General features: G+C 35.3%; 3 protein-coding genes across 5 annotated transcripts; 2 read left to right on the plus strand and 1 right to left on the minus strand.

Moving 5' to 3' along the window:
• The first annotated feature begins 1,171 nt into the window (after window positions 1-1,171).
• Window positions 1,172-7,030, plus strand: LOC145089952 (uncharacterized). The gene is made up of 8 exons (XM_079028328.1): window positions 1,172-1,620; window positions 1,745-1,814; window positions 4,244-4,278; window positions 5,918-6,100; window positions 6,162-6,245; window positions 6,325-6,519; window positions 6,754-6,859; window positions 6,996-7,030. The coding sequence occupies exons 4-8, from the start codon at window positions 5,951-5,953 to the stop codon at window positions 7,028-7,030; spliced, it is 570 nt and encodes a 189-aa protein (XP_078884454.1). The 5' UTR covers window positions 1,172-1,620; window positions 1,745-1,814; window positions 4,244-4,278; window positions 5,918-5,950.
• Window positions 7,031-8,587: 1,557 nt separating this feature from the next.
• Window positions 8,588-10,500, minus strand: VAMP727 (vesicle-associated membrane protein 727). Of its 3 annotated transcripts, XM_079026326.1 has the most exons (7): window positions 10,364-10,380; window positions 10,145-10,250; window positions 9,685-9,939; window positions 9,386-9,575; window positions 9,186-9,306; window positions 9,021-9,083; window positions 8,588-8,908 (listed from the first exon to the last, which is right to left on the minus strand). In XM_079026326.1, the coding sequence occupies exons 3-7, from the start codon at window positions 9,872-9,874 to the stop codon at window positions 8,765-8,767; spliced, it is 708 nt and encodes a 235-aa protein (XP_078882452.1). In that variant the 5' UTR covers window positions 9,875-9,939; window positions 10,145-10,250; window positions 10,364-10,380; the 3' UTR covers window positions 8,588-8,764. The 3 variants fall into 3 exon arrangements, with proteins under 3 accessions (XP_078882452.1, XP_078882450.1, XP_078882451.1); XM_079026324.1 differs by lacking the exon at window positions 10,145-10,250 and having other exon boundaries at window positions 10,364-10,500; XM_079026325.1 differs by lacking the exon at window positions 10,364-10,380 and having other exon boundaries at window positions 10,145-10,355.
• A 268-nt stretch (window positions 10,501-10,768) lies between these two features.
• LOC145090714 (uncharacterized) lies at window positions 10,769-12,331 on the plus strand. Its single transcript, XM_079028818.1, has 2 exons — window positions 10,769-11,053; window positions 11,163-12,331. The coding sequence occupies exons 1-2, from the start codon at window positions 10,990-10,992 to the stop codon at window positions 11,987-11,989; spliced, it is 891 nt and encodes a 296-aa protein (XP_078884944.1). The 5' UTR covers window positions 10,769-10,989; the 3' UTR covers window positions 11,990-12,331.
• The last annotated feature ends 6,175 nt before the right edge of the window (window positions 12,332-18,506 follow it).

The following is an 18,506-nucleotide window of genomic DNA, read 5'->3' on the forward strand; positions in this document are numbered from 1 at the left end:
AATATTATTGTTATTCTTCTATTTCAATTTAAGTTTTCTCAAAATTAAATTTCTATTTAATATTGAAGATGATGATGGAGTTATGTTAGAAAACATTGACATAGATTCCTTTAAATGAAGATTAAAATGTTATATTGTTTGGATTTTGATACATTTTATGGTATTTTGATGTTGATTTTGTGAACTTTGTTTTTTTGAAGACTAGAGTTAAAGTATGGTAAATTATTTTCATGATAGTTTGTATGTTTGATATTTTTATTCAACGGTGAAGACTTATGTGTATTGGTATTTTTGTTGTGTAGTTTATTTTTATATAAATATTTTTTTGAATATTTTATAATTTTAAATACAATAATGATGTCATCCGGTTTTTTGGACTGGTCCGACCGGTTGACCAATCGAACCGGCCCCCACAGTTCGATGGCCGGTTTGGTTTTCAAAACCTTGGTTTCATCAAATGGTAGTAAAAGATAGAAATGAAAACATTTAAGACAAACCAGTGAACTTGACAGTTAAGATAAACAAGTAGTCTTTTGTTTTTTATGTTTATGACATGTTCAAATGATACCACTTTGGACAACTTTTGATATATGCAAATGACGTTTTTCTTGTTTCATATATGTCCACTAAACAACATTACAGAAAACGATTATTGTTATGCAAATCAAAAATAAATTAGAAACAACGTTACAATAAAAAGGTCAATAAGCAAAATGCTATACATGTGATTCATATATCTCCATTAAACTAAGCTTAAACATACCTAGTAACACAACCAGTACACATTTGTGAGTTAACAACTTTTCATCTGGTCCAGTTCTTGTCCAACACCCAAAGCTTCCTCCTAATCCATCTTTGTCTTAGTCTTGTAATTGTTCATCTCATTTTCCAATGCAACTACTTTCAGTGCAAATTTACAAGCTTTTTATCATTATTTTTCTTCGATTTTACCTTGTTATTTGATCAACTAGTGTGTCATGATACCACTCCTTTTGAATATCTGGATCCACCCATTCATAAAAATAATATTTGTTTTTCATTGGATTCTTTAATTTAATATCACTATAAGAAATATACCCTTTAGCGGCGACAAGGGGCTTTACCGGCGACTCAAGCTAGAGTCGCCGGTAAAGCCCCTTGTCGCCGCTAATAGTGTCGCCGCTAAAGGGTTGTCACCCGAATCCGCACTTTCCCCCTCTATTGCATCTCAACCGTTCGATGAGATATCCAATCCAACGAGTGGGGTGCCTTATCCGGTCTAACCTAATACCGGCGACACAGATGTCGCCGCTAAAACTCCAAAAAAGTCGCCGCTAATAGTCTGCTAAAAATGACGCGGTACCCTTCCCTCCAGTTTGTCGCCGCTACTACTGATTGTCGCCGGTATTGCCCCTAGCGTCGCCGCTATTGGTCATCACAGATAAAAAAAAAAAACGCACGCATATAACCTCCCTTCTTCATATTCCTTTCTGTTTGCTTCCAATTTCCTTCACCATATCGCTGATTTCTTCTTCAATCTGCTTCTTTCAAACAAATTTCTGCCCTCATTGTTCCAAGCAAGTGTCTCTAGGTGTGGTTAAAGCTTTGGGATCAATTTCTACCTCCATTTCTTGAAGAAAGGTAAGTTTTATTTTGATGATTTCATTTTTATGTTGTATGAATTTCGATTTGTAGCTTTATGTAGTGATTGAATGATAATAAATTGCTCATATTCTTTATTTTTGGTGGTGTTGTTTTGGATTAGAAGCATTGTTCCAAGCAAGTGGTTAAAGCTTTGGGATCAATTTCTAGGTACCTCCATTTCTTGAAGAAAGGTAAGTTTTTTTTTGATGATTTCATTTTTATTTTGTATGAATTTCGATTTGTAGCTTTATGTAGTGATTGAATGATAATAAATTCTTCATATTCTTGTTTTTGGTGGTATTGTTTTGGATTAGAAGCAAGTTATTCAATTTTTTGTTTGTGGTTATTTAATTGCAATTAGTTGTATAGCTTCAAGTTGTATTTATATGTGAAATTATGTGATAAATGTCATATGTGAAAATTGGATTGTATATTTTGTATTTGTTTGAATATATGTGAATTTGGTATATATATTCCAATGTATGTGTGTTTGATGTATATGTGGTATATTAGTAGAAATTATATGTATTTGTTATAAGTAGAATGTTATTGTGTGTATGTGAATGTATGTATGTTTGTTGTAAATGTGATATATGATTGTGAAACTTTTGTATTAAGTATAAATAGGATGTTATTATGTATATATGTGAAATTATGTGTATTTGGTTTAAATAGGATGTTATTTTGTGTGTATTTGTATTTGGTGTATATGTGGTATATGTATGTAAAAGTATGTGAATTTCACCTTCTTATGTATTATGTAAAACTATGTGGTTTTGGTATAAGTAGGATGCTATAATTGAAATAAAAAAAAAAATACATTATTTTTATAATTTGAAAAAAGAACACAAAAAAAACTATAAAATTGTTTAAAAACTTATATACAAAAACTAAAAAGCTTCTAGTTTTTACCCAAGCTAACTCCAAATTAATTAACCAATAAGTTATATAGTTAACTTATAATTGGAAAAAAAACACAAAAAAAATTATAAAATTCTTTAAAAACTTATATACATTTTAATCTCGACGGTAAAAAAAACAACACAACTACATAATACGTATGTAAAAGTATGTGGTTTTCTTATAAGTAGGATGCTATAATTGAAAAAAAAAAATACATTATTTTTATAAATTGAAAAAAAAAACACAAAAAAAAACTATAAAATTTTTTAAAAACTTATATACAAAAACTAGAAAGCTTCTAGTTTTTACCCAAGCTAACTCCAAATTAATTAACCAATAAGTTATATAGTTAACTTATAATTGGAAAAAAAAACACAAAAAAAATTATAAAATTCTTTAAAAACTTATATACATTTTAATCTCGACGGTAAAAAAAAACAACACAACAACATAATACGTATGTAAAAGTATGTGGTTTTCTTATAAGTAGGATGCTATAATTGAAAAAAAAAATAAAAATACGTTATTTTTATAAATTGAAAAAAAAAACACAAAAAAAAACTATAAAATTGTTTAAAAACTTATATACAAAAACTAGAAAGCTTCTAGTTTTTACCCAAGCTAACTCCAAATTAATTAACCAATAAGTTATATAGTTAACTTATAATTGGAAAAAAAACACAAAAAAAATTATAAAATTCTTTAAAAACATATACATTTTAATCTCGACGGTAAAAAAAACAACACAACAACATAATACGTATGTAAAAGTATGTGGTTTTCTTATAAGTAGGATGCTATAATTGAAAAAAAAAATAAAAATACATTATTTTTATAAATTGAAAAAAAAAACACAAAAAAAAACTATAAAATCGTTTAAAAACTTATATACAAAAACTAGAAAGCTTCTAGTTTTTACCCAAGCTAACTCCAGATTAATTAACCAATAAGTTATATAGTTAACTTATAATTGGAAAAAAAAACACAAAAAAAATTATAAAATTCTTTAAAAACTTATATACATTTTAATTTCGACGGTAAAAAAAAACAACACAACAACATAATACGTATGTAAAAGTATGTGGTTTTCTTATAAGTAGGATGCTATAATTGAAAAAAAAAAAAAATACATTATTTTTATAAATTGAAAAAAAAAACACAAAAAAAAACTATAAAATTGTTTAAAAACTTATATACAAAAACTAGAAAGCTTCTAGTTTTTACCCAAGCTAACTCCAAATTAATTAACCAATAAGTTATATAGTTAACTTATAATTGGAAAAAAAAAACACAAAAAAAATTATAAAATTCTTTAAAAACTTATATACATTTTAATCTCGACGGTAAAAAAAACAACACAACAACATAATACGTATGTAAAAGTATGTGGTTTTCTTATAAGTAGGATGCTATAATTGAAAAAAAAATAAAAATACATTATTTTTATAAATTGAAAAAAAAACACAAAAAAAAACTATAAAATTGTTTAAAAACTTATATACAAAAACTAGAAAGCTTCTAGTTTTTACCCAAGCTAACTTACAAGTAATTTTAATTAAAATTAATTAAAAAAATGCATAAATAAAAATTTTTAATTTATTTTTTTCATTTCTTTATTACTTAATTTTTGTATTATTTTAGATGTAAAAAAATGTGGATTGAAAAAAAACAATGCTAATTCTGTATACTAAACTCTAAACCCAAAATTATGTTTCAGCAACATCATGTCTATTGATAAAAGCTGGACTACTAATCCATATCGAAACCATCCCGAGTTCCAAGTAGGACTCAAAGCTTTTATTGAGAAGTCGAAGTTGCACCTTGATAGTAATGGTAAGATCAGATGTGCGTGTGAAAAATGTGATAACCGTTACTTCAAGTACCCGACTGTACTTAGTCGTGACACACAACGTACAACACAAAACTCTGGGGTTTTAGCGGTGGGTGAGAAAAGCGAGAAGTATTATGGCCAGTTAGAAGAGATTATAGAGTTGAGGTATACACATGATTATTCAACTGTACTATTTCGTTGCAAGTGGTTTGATACTCGAACATGAGTTATTTCTAGTGATAGTTTCACCAGTATCGACACACGACGCGAAGCATACAAAGATGATCAACTCATATATGCGTCACAAGCCAAACAAGTGTTCTACATCAGAGAGCCAAACAATAACCATCGGTGTGTTGTCGAGCATGTTAATCATCGAAGTATTTGGGATCTACCATCGAACGATGACCTTGTTCAAAATGTTGACAATGTCTCACACGAAAATGTAGACGATGTCGATGTACTTCAAAATATCTCTTCATCCGATGCTCCACTTTTTATCGATTTCAGAATGTACTTTCAAAACATTCCTAGAGTCATTGTTGATGTAGAAAGTGCATCTGAAGTTCCTCCGCCAACTGGTAGAGTCAATGATGTTTCTGATTGCGATACTGATTACGATGACACCGGTTCTGACTATGATACCGAAGAAGACACTGAAGGATATGAGGAAGATTCTGATTAGAATAGTTCTTATGTAATATGTATTTGTAATATGTGTTTGTAATATGAACTGTATTTGGATTTCTAGTTTAAATGGAAATGTTTATTCCTATCTAAATGTTTATTCCTATCTAAATGTTTATTTCTATGTAATGTGTATCTATAATAAAAATTGTATTTGTATATCTTATAATTTTTCAGGAAATGATGAGAGTGTGGCTGTTGTTTATGTTTACCATGGCTGCTGTCATGGGTCGTGGACATGGGGGAGACGGAGCTGAGGACCCACCTTTCCCAGGTGGTAGAGGTCCTGGCCAGCACGAGCAGGACGGTAAGTCTTATCATGAATTTTTATTTACTATTTTTGTTCAATTATCATAAATTAAATGTCGTTTCTAATAATTTTTAATTACATTTGTAGTTGAGGGACGTGCCCGAAGGAAAGCTCGAGGAAAAGCAAAAAATATAAAGCTTGAAAAAGCAATCTTGCAGAACCAGGGGAAACCAATAGCCATGCAATTTGATAGGGATATCACATTTAATCCCGTAGGAGAGGCGGGAGACATGTTTTCCCGAGAAGTTGGGAAAACAATGTGGCAGATGGTCCCTTTCGACAAATGGAGTTGGAAAAGAGTTTCCCCTGATATAAAGGACACTGTATTACAACATTTAGCGGTAATTATTTATTTAAATATATTTTATAGGTTTAACTATAATTGTTTCTTACTAGGTTAACTTTTTTTTTTATTGTAGACAAAGTTTGATCTCAATCAAATGTACCAGGATGCACAAGCTACTTTATTGATAGAGAGTTTTCAAGCAGCCTTGTTAAGAGGTTTTCGAGAGCGTAAAGTCGACGCAAAAGAATATTTCAAGATGGTCGGAGGGTATGAAGATATCCCGAGAGCATTGGCAAATCCTCCGGATGGTATGCTTGTTGATAACTGGGAGAAGACAGTTGAGTATTTTCAAACTGACGAACACAAAATTGCTTCAGAAAGGAACAAAAAAATCCGTGAAAAGCAAACAATTGTGAATCGTGGGGGTTCGAGCTCGTATAGCAGTACTTGCTATAAGAAGGTACCGTACGATACATGTAATTATTTATTTAAAATATAATCTAATTTTTAAACTTAAACAGAACCTTAAGAGAGTGGAAACATTTCGCAAAGCTCATACCGATAAGAATGGTGTATTTGTTACTGCTGAATCGGAACAACAATATGTAAGTATTTAATTATAATTTTATCATATATTTAAATGTTTATTTATACTTAATTGTTACTCACTTTTGGGAGTTACAGAATCGGTTAGTTGAAGAGCTGCTAGAACAAACTCAAGGTGAAAGTGAGTTTACGCCAACTCAAGAAAGAGCTATGTTCGAGAAAGTATTAGGAGAGCGATGTGGCCACATTAGAGGCATTGGCCGCAAACCTTCTGGTCTCCCGATGATTCCACAGCCTTCGCAACCATCACAACCACCATCACAACCATCACAGGTAAAATAGCAATCTATTTTAGCATCGTAAAATGCATGTTGATTTGGTAGTTTTGGTTTTGTGGTGGTTATTTGCTAAAAAGTTTGGTAATTTGGTTTTTGTCCCAAGTGCAAAATATAGCAATGTACTTTGGTTTTCTATCTTACTTTAAAAATAACAATGTATTTTGATAGTTTTTGTTTATGTTTGACGATCTAACTTATAAGTTTATATATATTGTTATTAATTATGTAGTTGGAAAATCTTCGTGCAATGCTCGCCGACCCGGCATGTAGGGATGAGCTTTATTCGTTTTTTCAATCCCAAAATAATCAAGGAAACGATGGGAACGACGATGAGGGTATGTAAGAATGGGTTTTATTTGCATATGTTGTCTCGTTTTGCTACTTAGTAGATTGTAAAAATTTTGTTGTTTTGCTACTCGGATAGTATGACTTTTGATATTTAATTGTATTTTGGATGTTTGTTTGTAATAGGATGTTTGTTTGACACTATTATGTTTGATATTTAATAGGATGTTTGTTTTGTAATTAGCGTCGACACTATTGGTTTTGATATTTAATCGAATATTGTTATTACCGGCGACACTTTTACCTGCGATATTATCACCGGCAACACTTTTACCTCATTCAAGAAGGTGAGCCATAATCACAAGAACAATTTGATTGTACCTTTGTATTTGACTTGGAAAAGTCAAGGAAGCAGACATTGTTCAATTTGGTTAGATCGTTAAGTTTTAAAGCAATAATTGAGCAGGTTAAAAGGGAAAGACACATTGTATATAAGTTATCAATTTGGTACGTGGTCATTCATAGCCATGTAGAAGCTAAATAAAGCATTAATCAATAAATGGTCGGTTGGGAACCACAAAGACGAATTTAATGATAAATTGTATACAAAAAAGTGAATATATACGGTGGATATAGTTCCTAACATCATCAAACCATTTTCTATTGTTTTTAAAGCTTAGGAAGCATGTATATATTTGTAAAATCACTAAAATGTAATACGACTTTTAGGAGAAAAAGGAAATATAACGTCACAAACGTATTTAGAATTTAGGTGCTAGAAGAAAACTTATTCCTCTTTATTGTATTTGCTGTATATGCTTTGGAAGGATTGTCAAAAAAATAAGGGTTAAGGACTTGATATGATATGAAATTATGTTCCTATGTACATATTTGATCATTTTCTTTTTTGTACACGGTTTCCCATTGAAGTAACCGTTCAATAAACACCATTTTCAGACCGGCAATAGTCGGTGTAGCCGGTTTCCGATGACTCATCTCATAGGTTAATTATTTACTATGCTCTGTTTACCTATTTGTTTGGTCGTTTTTTCTACACAATTTACTAATTGCTATATGTTTTGTTTAAAATACAGTTAAAATGACATGTTCTGTCAAAAAAACATCACTAAAATGACACGTTCTGCTAAAAAACACCAGACTTTTTTATACTTGACTTATTTACCCATAAAAGAAAATCAACGATGTATTAACACAAAAAAAGCAGACGACATAAAAAGGGGAAAAATGATAAACATGCTATTCTTTTCTAAACCATATATTATTATTGTTGACACTCTGATTGTTGTTCATCGACCAAATGTTTTTCTTAATTTGATTAAATTCTTTTGCAGTATCTTATTGTTCAAGTCGTCGAAAATGTACCATATATTAAATCATGATTTCAACTTCCAACGTAACGAACTTTTAGATAAATTTGTCAAACTTTTTGTGTTTTAGCTTCAAAATTGCTCTACAAAATACCTTTTCTTTTGAGCTTGATGTAATTATTAAAATTGTAATAGTTAGATACTATCATGTCGCTTTAAGACGTATCTAGTGTGAACGTTTTTTTCAATCTTAATCACTATTGTCTAGTACATACTCAAGTAACCAATCGTGAAAAGGGAAACATGATACATAGTGAATATAAACAAATCATAGTTTCTTACCCCCATCACTATTATCTAGTACATACTAAAAAAGCATCATTTTTCCCACAAAATAGGATCAATCAAGTCGCATGTGTTTTATAGAAAGTGACAATAAACGGTTGCATATATCATGTTTAACTTCACTCATCATCTTTCATTTATGCAGAATTATAGATAGTGCATATACAAGAACAGCAAACTGAAAGCGGATAGTGATACGTGATTTATACATCAAAACCAATAATCAAAAAAGAAAAAAAAAACATCTATTAGAGTTCACGACAAACCCTAGAAATAAGAGTTTCAACATTTGAAACCCCTACAAGCCATGAGCCAGACTATGATGATAAAAACTGCAATAGCTCCTCCAACCATGAGCTTCATCTGAAGATTCTGCAACCACATCTTCCTTCTTAGTTGCCTTCCCTGCCTTTGAAAGCTATCTGCCTGTATGTAACACCAGTTTCACAACAATTATAAACCTTCAAGAACTCCCTTTTATTACTTCACCCCAAATAAAAAAAAAATACAATTTTTAAAAGAAACGTAAAAGTTATACCTGGAATTGAAGGTTTTCTGTTTTATCCACTAGTAATTCGATCTTCTCACCACGATCCAAAACCTTTATTACAAACACAAATGTTGATTTACTAGCACTAAATGCATTTGTGTTTAGTTATACAAATCAATCGAGAAAAAAAGAAGAAAGATGTTTACAGTTTACCTTCTCAATGTTGTCCATCATAATCCCTTTAACCTCTGTAATCTGAGCCTTCAGTTTAGACAGCTTACTCATTTCATCTGGATGGTTTAAACAATACTCCATGTGTTCCTTTATCTTTGGCCTATTAATAACAGCAAAGAATAATTATGATAAAAGAAAACTATTACAAAAACTCCAAGAATAGTATGAGATCAACATACCCAAACTCCCTATCAAGATTATAAGCAATACTAAACCGATCTTCAAATAGATCATCATCACTGTCGTCAGCAAGAGGGTGATCATTTCCAATACTTGCTCCATAACGTTTTGTGAAGTCGTCTTTCACTCTCTCCAGAAACACAAATGGCACACTCCTCCCTGCTGATTCATCAGCAACAACAAGAAAAACTGCATCGAATGGATGACAAAATCACCCATGTTATGATCTATGAACGCTAAATTGACAGAAACAGTAGTACAAAATAGTATTAGCAAATGTTTATAAGTTTGCACATACCGAAGCCACTATCAAGCAAGAAGTTGAAGGTGTAGCCGTCGCATGAATATGTGTATTTACTGCTACCCGAAGGCAACTTCTGTAAGCATTGAACAGCAACCGTGCTGACGTTTCCTGAGTAGGCCGTGTGTTCAGCCAATACAACGGTCCCTTTCGCAACAAAGCTATAAATCAATCCTTTCTGACTCATCTTTGGATTCCAATCACTTCAAATCAATCGTTTCTCACCAAATTCGCCCTACGAGGGGGTTGATCCTGAAAATAGAATATAAAAGCCTCAAATTTCTCAAACAACTTTATGCAGAGATAAAAAAAAACAGAGGAACGCAAAGCCCATCTCAAGTCGCTTCTGCATTTTACGATTAATCGGTGATGGATTGATCGTGATTAGATGATCTACAAGATAAACACATAAGAAACACCACTAAGGGTATCTCAATTAACCCTCGCTGAAACCTACCTCACAGAAATCACGAGAGATATAATTAAACCCTAAGATGAGGAATTTGCGGATGAACTCTTACGATCGATGAATTCCAAGTCTAAGAGGCAATGAATCAATCGATCTAGATAATCGTAGCAAATAAATTAAGGAAATAGATGATGATTGAACTTGTATGCCAGAAATTTTTTCATAAATTGCCGAAATCAGCGAAAGAGATAGAGAGAAGGAGGGAACCTGAAAAAAGGAATTGGGGTTTGATCTTTTCGTGGGGATTTCGTTTTGCTTCGTGGGCACGAGTAAACGAAAGAGTAGGCGGAGAATTCCAGTGAGAAAGTCTTTTTAACGCGACCGGTAGATTTACAGCTTTGAACCACAAATAATTATGGTATTGTCAGTTTAAGCATGCAACTACTAAATATATACAAGTTTCCCCTTAAAACTTTATTATTTGAATTCTAAATGTTATTTTCCTTGACTAAATTGCAAAAATGGTCCCTGTGGTATGCAAAATTTTGGGGTTTTAGTCCAAACCACGAGTTTTTTGGAACCATAGTCCTTTTGGAGTGGTTTCTATGTGGTTTTGGTCTCTGGACTTAACTCCCGTTAAGTTGGAACTGTTAAGCCCCCTCACGTGCCTCACACGTGAGGGTAATTTCGTCATTTCATGTCAGGGACCATTTTTGCATAAACGGTTTTTTGGATTAATTGACATTTACCCCTCATTTACTTTCCCCAACACTCGTCAACTCCCCAACTCCCTCCTTCTTGCTTCTGCTCCATTGAACCTGCAAAAAACCCTCGTTGCTTATCTAAACAAGATAATCGACACTACACATATAAGGGCATACGTTTAATAGGAAATGGTGTTCGTAATGTGGCATATCAGACCAAAACACGAAGTTGTTGATGTATCAACTGTATATGGTAAGCTGCTCTGTTTTCTTTAACTTTTATACTTTGCATTTTCTTATTGATTTAGAACAAAAAAATGCAAAATTTTAACTTTGTTAATATGTATAATTTTGATTTTTAGCTGGTGCACCCACATGGTTTAGTATTAAGCTTCATCACGGTGGGAAATTTACTAAATTACCTGATATAAAGTACATTGGAGGTGAAGTGCGTTATGTTGATTATGTGGACATTGATGAGTTTTCTGTGCATGAACTTGATGCCATAATGCTTGACCTAGGTTACCCAGACCCACGGAATTATGAATTCGCTGATGAATCCCCAGTTATATACTACCATTTTAGGATACCCAATGGTGACTTTCAATTTGGTCTTAGAGCTTTAGGGAATGATCAGGATGTGATCAACCTTTCTAAATATATTGCACATAACAAGCTGATTGAGGTGTACACAGAGCATGGAAAGACAAATTTATTGACTTACTTCATGTCACCAAATGCAAAGGGTAAAGTTGTCATTGAGGAATTACCAGAAAATGATGATCAAGGGGCTGAAGTTGAGGGTCAAGTTCATGCAGATTCTCCAATGAAAAATGTGAACCATGGTAATGGTGAGCCTATTGGTGAGTTCATGTCTCTGATTCTTTTTGGGAGTAAGAATGATAGTTTCTCACCAGAGTATAGAAGGGGTAGGGTTGGGAATTCCAAAATAGGTGAAAGTTCTTGTAGCAATAGGCTTAATTTAGATTATATTGATGAGGTTGTTCACATTTCAAAGGAAAAGAATGATGATCTGGATGGTTCAACTAATGTTCAGGAGGCAGCAACTTGTGTTCATATTGATGAGATGGATGGTGTTAGGGAGGCTGCAAATGTTGTTCAAGAGGCATCAACTTTTGATGAAGAAGGCTACAACACCCCCCTGTTAATAATGCTGATGAACAATTGAATGAGTTATTTGATAACCTTATGGAAAATTTGATTGGGAGTGATGATGATAATGCAGAGTATGAAGGGGATGGAGAATCTGAAGAGGGTAATCAAGAGTATGAAGAGGATGATGAATCTCAAGAAAGCGATCCAAATTTTGAAGAGTATGATGAATCTGAAAATAGTGATCCAGAGTATGAAGAAGATGAGAGACAAATAGAAGATGAAGATCATATGGATGACATAATGGATGTTGACAACAATATACAGGATGTGGATGTGGACATGGGAGATTTCACTCTCAATGTTGAAAGTGATGTGGAAGGTGGGCATGAACCTGAAGATATGGAAGTGATTAACAATGAGGAATTTGAATCTTTGGATGAAGGATCCGACCAAGACAGAGAGAGAAGAGCTCTTATCAAGAATCTCGGCTAGAAAAGACCGATTTTCATTTATGCTTTTAAATATTTTCAGAGTAAATCCTTTTGATTTGAAAGAGTTGCGGAATTTGTTCCCAAAAACAAAACATGATAAAACATTGTTTACCGAAGCATTTCATAAAAGAAATGTATTTTCATTATAATCAAAACTCGGGGTGTCATGTTCCGATACAGACCAATAAGCATAAACGAATACATTACAAGTCATATAACAAATATAAACATATGCAGACTTGTAAACAAAACAACTTGATGATTCATCCATCTCATGCCCTTCCGCCACTACCTGTAATACAATTTAAAACTGAGTGGGTCAGGCTTGGGAGCCTGGTGAGCATATAGGGTTTTCAACCCACAATAAATATCATATTTAATTTTCACCAACCAACAATAACCCAATTACCCATTCCCGTTATTCTCACTTTAATGTCCCTAAAACAACTAACATAAGGGACCTAGTCTAAGAATATTTCATCGGGGCGACAACACATGCTTCGGGGGTACCTCAGCAATATAAGTCAAATAAGGCAACCATGAGGGGGATGGAGTACAGCGAATGAACACCCAAGTTCATTAACACCTACAGGTGGCGAACCTGCTAATGTTTCCACAAGACTGTCTAGAATAGCCAGTGGTCGTCATCTAAACTCCGCTAGATGACTCAATCAAACAACAGCGAGGCCTCTCATCTGTTTATTACACACCAACTGTCTACCCATGTTCTACCCAACATATTAGTAGATAAAAATATACATTTGTATACATAGTTTAAAGAAAACCTGTATAGCATGCCTTAAATCAACACATATATCACATAACAGATGAGGCACACACACATAACACATATCTCATAAAGAAATAAGCAGATCTATAAGATAGAAGAGAGTGAATACACATTCACACATAACACAACCAAATATATACACATAGCACGTATTTTTATATAAAATACTTCGTATTATTATATTAGAAAGAAAATAACTACACTCACACTTATAAACAACAATACTCTTAATACACTCGAACCAAACTCATATTATTATTGTGTTTATGAAAGGTAGTATACACTCACTTGATCAGAAGATGATCGGACAGCACTACGGCTTATAGAAGTAGAAATCCTCAGCAGATCTGGAAGATCTCTTCAAAAATCGAACTTCTCGCGGGCAGAGCTTCGACTCGGGAACCGCACTTTTCGGGGTCTTCGGGATCTCGGGACTTGCCTCGGGGCTAGAGTATGATACCGGGGCTTCGGGGTATTTCTGGCACGCAAAACGATGCAAAACGGGAGAGAGAAGAGAAGAAATTGGCAATTGGGTCGGCTGCCTTCGGTTCCTATTTATAGGAGGCTGGAGCCTCGGAGTACGCGGGGCGTACTGCGTTACGCGGGGCGTACTGCCCAAAACGTCATTGCTTACGTATCCGAAGTGCTCGAGTGCGAGTGTCGACATCCCTCGGAGTACGCGGGGCGTACCTCGGATCAGATCGGTGACTCCTTCGGATAATGCTTCCGAATTTTGATTTAAATTTAAATACAAAATGATTAATAAACTTCGGAAATTCATAACTTCTTCATACGAACTCCGTTTTCGACGTTCTTTATATCCACGGAAAGGTGAGACCATGCTCTACGACTTTCGTTTAGACTCCGTCGGCTAATTTTGACTTTATTTTTATTAATTATTTTTAATAGGCCGCGACAGAAACTTTCGTTATAAATTCATAACTTCTTCGTTTGACGTCCGTTCTCGCCTAACTTTTTATCGCTTCGATACCAATAATGAGATCTTAGATTCTCATTTAGATTGCTTCGGCTAACAACCACTCGATCTCAAATCGAGTAAAACAGGCTGTATACCGCTAAGCCGGAACTTCGATAAATCATAACTTTCTCATACGAAGTCAGATTTGGGCGTTCTATATATATTCGGAAACCTCGTTTCAATTACTACAACATTAACCAAAGATATTAAGTTTATTTTACACTTAAATTTTGACGCTTATTTTTATTCTTAATTAATCAAACCACATAATTAAGCAATTAAGCACAAAACACAAAATACTCAAATAATACAATCTTATTACTTCAAAATGGGTTACAGAGGTCAACCTAGACTATTACATTGCTACAAATGGCAAGCCCGAAACACAGGCGTTACAATTCTCTCCACCTTAGAATGATTCCGTCCCCGGAATCACATATCAACAAACAAATGCGGATAGCGACTCAACATGTCACTCTCCGTCTCCCAGGTGAGATTCGGCCCATTCATGTGTTTCCATCGGACAAGCACTAATCCAACCGTTTTGCGTCGCAACTTCTTAGTCTTTCGGTCAACAATTGCCTCTGGTTCTTCAATCAACCTTTTGTTCTCATCAATTCTCAATTCAGAAATTGGAATTATATCGGGAACTTCTCCCGTAAACTTCCTCAAATAACACACATGAAAGGTGTTGTGAATTCCATTCAGTTCTTCGGGTAATTCGAGCTTGTAAGCTTGGTTCCCAATCCTCTGAAGGACTTTAAACGGTCCAATAAACCTTGGACTCAACTTTCCCCTTTTCCCAAATCTTATAAGTCCCTTCCACGGCGAGACTTTAAGCAAAACCGAATCTCCAACCTCAAAAGTCATCGGTCTTCGCTTCTTGTCAGCATAGCTCTTTTGACGATCTTGAGCTGCTAACATTCTTTCCCTAATTATTTTCAACTTTTCAGCAGTTTGATGAACCATCTCCGGTCCCATAAACTGCTTTTCCCCAGCCTCAAGCCAACAAGATGGCGTACAACACTTCTGTCCATACAAAGCTTGATAAGGTGCCATCTTAATGCTCGAGTGAAAACTATTATTATAGGAAAATTCTACCAACGGTAAATGTTCATCCCAATTACCTAGGAATTCCAAGGTACATGCTCTCAGCATATCTTCAAGTGTTTGTATTGTTCTTTCACTCTGACCATCAGTCTGCGGATGGTAAGCTGTGCTTAAACATAACTTGGTACCCATTTCCTCTTGTAGACTTTTCCAAAACCTTGAGGTGAAACGGCTATCACGATCCGATACAATCGTTAACGGAACACCGTGAAGCCTCACAATTTCCTTCACGTAAGAATTCGCAAGCTTTTCCATAGACCATTTCTCCCTGGCCGCTATGAAATGCGCACTCTTAGTGAATCGATCAACGACCACCCAAATCATGTCATGACCATTCTTTGTTCTGGGCGGTTTAGTGACAAAATCCATAGCAATGTCTTCCCACTTACCCATAGGCACAGGCAATGGTTCTAAACTCCCGTAAGGTTTCTGATGTTGTGTCTTGACTCTCGCACAAGTCACACACTCGGCCACATACTTTGCAACATCAAGCTTCATCGTCGGCCACCAGTAGTAAGGTTTCAGGTCCCTATACATTTTAGTGCTACCTGGATGAATTGAGTACATGGTTTTATGAGCTTCTTCCATCAGAAGATCCCTAATTCCACCTGACGTAGGTACCCAAATACGATCTTGGAATACCTTCAGTCCATGACCGTTAGTACCAAACACCAACGTTTTACCCAAACGTTCCTCCTTTCGGTCATTTTTCTCAGAAGCTTCCTCTTGAGCTTTCTTTATACTTTCCACAATAGTCGAGACAACTTCAATTCTCAACGCTCTTGGCCTCTTCCTTTCAAGATTGACTTTCCGACTGAGAGCATCAGCAACAACATTAGCTTTACCGGGGTGGTAAAGTATCTCGCAGTCGTAGTCTTTAAGTAATTCTAGCCAGCGTCGTTGCCTCATATTCAATTCTTTCTGATTAAAGAGGTATTGGAGACTCTTATGATCAGTGAAAAGTTTGCACTTCGTGCCATAGAGGTAATGCCTCCATATTTTCAGAGCGAAAACTACCGCTGCCAACTCCAAATCATGAGTAGGGTAATTCTTTTCATGCTCTTTCAGCTGTCGAGACGCATATGCTATCACCTTTTCTCTTTGGGTCAAAACACAACCCAATCCAACACCAGACGCATCGCTATAAACAGCGAAGTCTTCAACTCCATCGGGTAGAGAAAGTATCGGTGCCTTGCATAGCTTCTTCTTTAACTTCTCGAATGCTTCTTTATGCTTCTCACTCCAAGCATAAGTAGCTCCTTTGTGGGTCAAAGCTGTTAATGGTGTAGCAATCGAAGAAAAACCTTGGATAAACCTGCGGTAATATCCGGCTAATCCCAAAAAGCTTCGAATCTCCGTGGGACTTTCGGTTGTTCCCACTTCGTTACAGCTTCGATCTTCGCTGGATCAACCATTATCCCTTCTTGGTTGACCACGTGACCCAAGAATTGGACCTCACGAATCCAAAAATCACATTTGGAGAACTTCGCATAAAGCTTCTCCTTCTTCAAAACTTCTAACACTTCTCGCAAGTGTCTCCCATGCTCCTCCTGGCTTTTCGAGTAAATCAGAATGTCGTCTATAAACACTATCACGGATTTATCAAGGAAAGGATTACAAACCCTATTCATCAAATCCATGAACGCTGCCGGAGCATTGGTTAGTCCAAACGACATAACCAAGAACTCGTAGTGTCCATATCTAGTTCTGAATGCAGTCTTCTCGATATCTTGCTCTCTTACTTTCAGCTGATGATATCCTGACCTAAGATCGATCTTCGAGAAATAGCTCGAACCTTGCAATTGATCAAACAGGTCATCAATCCTCGGCAACGGATATCTATTCTTTATTGTTGCCTTGTTCAGCTCTCTGTAATCGATGCACATTCTCATACTTCCATCTTTCTTCTTTACAAATAACACCGGAGCTCCCCAGGGCGATGAACTAGGTCTAATGAAACCTTTGTCCAATAACTCCTGAAGTTGCATCATTAGCTCCTTCATCTCCGTCGGTGCTAATCGATAAGGTGCTTTTGCTATTGGCGTGGTCCCTGGTAACAAGTCTATTCTGAACTCCACTTGTCTATCAGGTGGTAATCCAGGAAGATCTTCGGGAAATACTTCCGGATAATCACACACCACTGGAATGCTCTGCATCACCTTCTTTTCCTTCTTAGCATCAATCACAAATGCTAAATATGATGTACATCCCTTGGTCAAACACTTTCTGGCTTTCATTAGAGAAATGATCCCAGAATTCACTCGCCGTTTGTCCCATACACCATAAACGAATCTTTTCCAGGCGGGTTTACTTTAACTATCTTTTTCTTGCACAAAATTTCGGCATCATTGGCGCTAAGCCAATCCATTCCCAACACGATGTCGAAACCATTAAGTTCGATAGGCAATAACGCCTCGTGAAACTTATTCCCATTAAGGTCGATCAAGACGTCTTTCATACGATGGCTAACAGGTACAAACTTACCACTAGCTACTTCGACTAATAAAGCATTATCTAGTCTGTCAATAGGCAAAGCTAGCTTTCTACCAAACTCATGCGAAATAAAGGAGTAGTTGGCTCCAGAATCAAACAATATATGAGCAGGTAATTCGTTTACGAGAAAGGTACCTGAAGCGACATCAGCTTCATCTTTCGCAGCCTCAAGTGTCATCTGGAAGGCCCTCGCCTTCGGCTTTGGTGGAATGTTGGGCCTAGCTGCCTCCTTCTTCTTCGGACAGTCTTTCAAAATATGCCCCTCTTCATTGCAACCAAAACACATCCTTTTGTTGTTCGGACATTCATTGGCAAAATGTCCAACCTTTCCACACTTGTAGCAGGTCACATCCTCGCTACATTTCCCAAAGTGCTTTTTCTTACACTTATCACACCACTTTGCTTCGCCTCCCTTTCCTCCAAACCTTTTCGAATCAGATTTCGAAAATTTGCTCTTCTTATTGGAACCAGATGTTCCCTCAAACTTTCTTTTCTCACCAACCTCAACCTTGACGGTGGTTCTCCCCTTGATCATGTTCTCCACAGACTTGGCAGCCCAGATAGCTGCCTCTAGAGTAAGTGCCTGACGTACTGGCACCTCGTACTCCCATGGAAGTCCCTTTGCATACCGATCCACCTTTGTCAGCTCGTCTGGAACGATACGCAAGGCAAACTCCATCTTATCGGTGAAGTTATTGGTGTACTCATCCACTGACATGCTACCCTT

Source organism: Lactuca serriola, chromosome 2, assembly GCF_051521515.1.
Source record: "Lactuca serriola cultivar US96UC23 chromosome 2, Lser_US96UC23_V15, whole genome shotgun sequence".
Classification (NCBI taxonomy): Eukaryota; Viridiplantae; Streptophyta; class Magnoliopsida; order Asterales; family Asteraceae; genus Lactuca; species Lactuca serriola.

Bases quoted from the DNA above. Each gene is read 5' to 3' on its own strand.
- LOC145089952 (XM_079028328.1), top strand. From the start codon at position 5,951: ATGCTTGTTGATAACTGGGAGAAGACAGTTGAGTATTTTCAAACTGAC. The intron at 6,246-6,324 runs GTAAGTATTTAA...TGGGAGTTACAG, and splicing joins CTGAATCGGAACAACAATAT to AATCGGTTAGTTGAAGAGCT. The intron at 6,520-6,753 runs GTAAAATAGCAA...TTAATTATGTAG, and splicing joins CACCATCACAACCATCACAG to TTGGAAAATCTTCGTGCAAT.
- VAMP727 (XM_079026324.1), bottom strand. From the start codon at position 9,874: ATGAGTCAGAAAGGATTGATTTATAGCTTTGTTGCGAAAGGGACCGTT. The intron at 9,307-9,385 runs GTATGTTGATCT...TGTTATTAATAG, and splicing joins AATCTTGATAGGGAGTTTGG to GCCAAAGATAAAGGAACACA. The intron at 9,084-9,185 runs GTAAACTGTAAA...TTTGTAATAAAG, and splicing joins TGATGGACAACATTGAGAAG to GTTTTGGATCGTGGTGAGAA.
- LOC145090714 (XM_079028818.1), top strand. From the start codon at position 10,990: ATGGTGTTCGTAATGTGGCATATCAGACCAAAACACGAAGTTGTTGAT. The intron at 11,054-11,162 runs GTAAGCTGCTCT...TTTGATTTTTAG, and splicing joins TGATGTATCAACTGTATATG to CTGGTGCACCCACATGGTTT.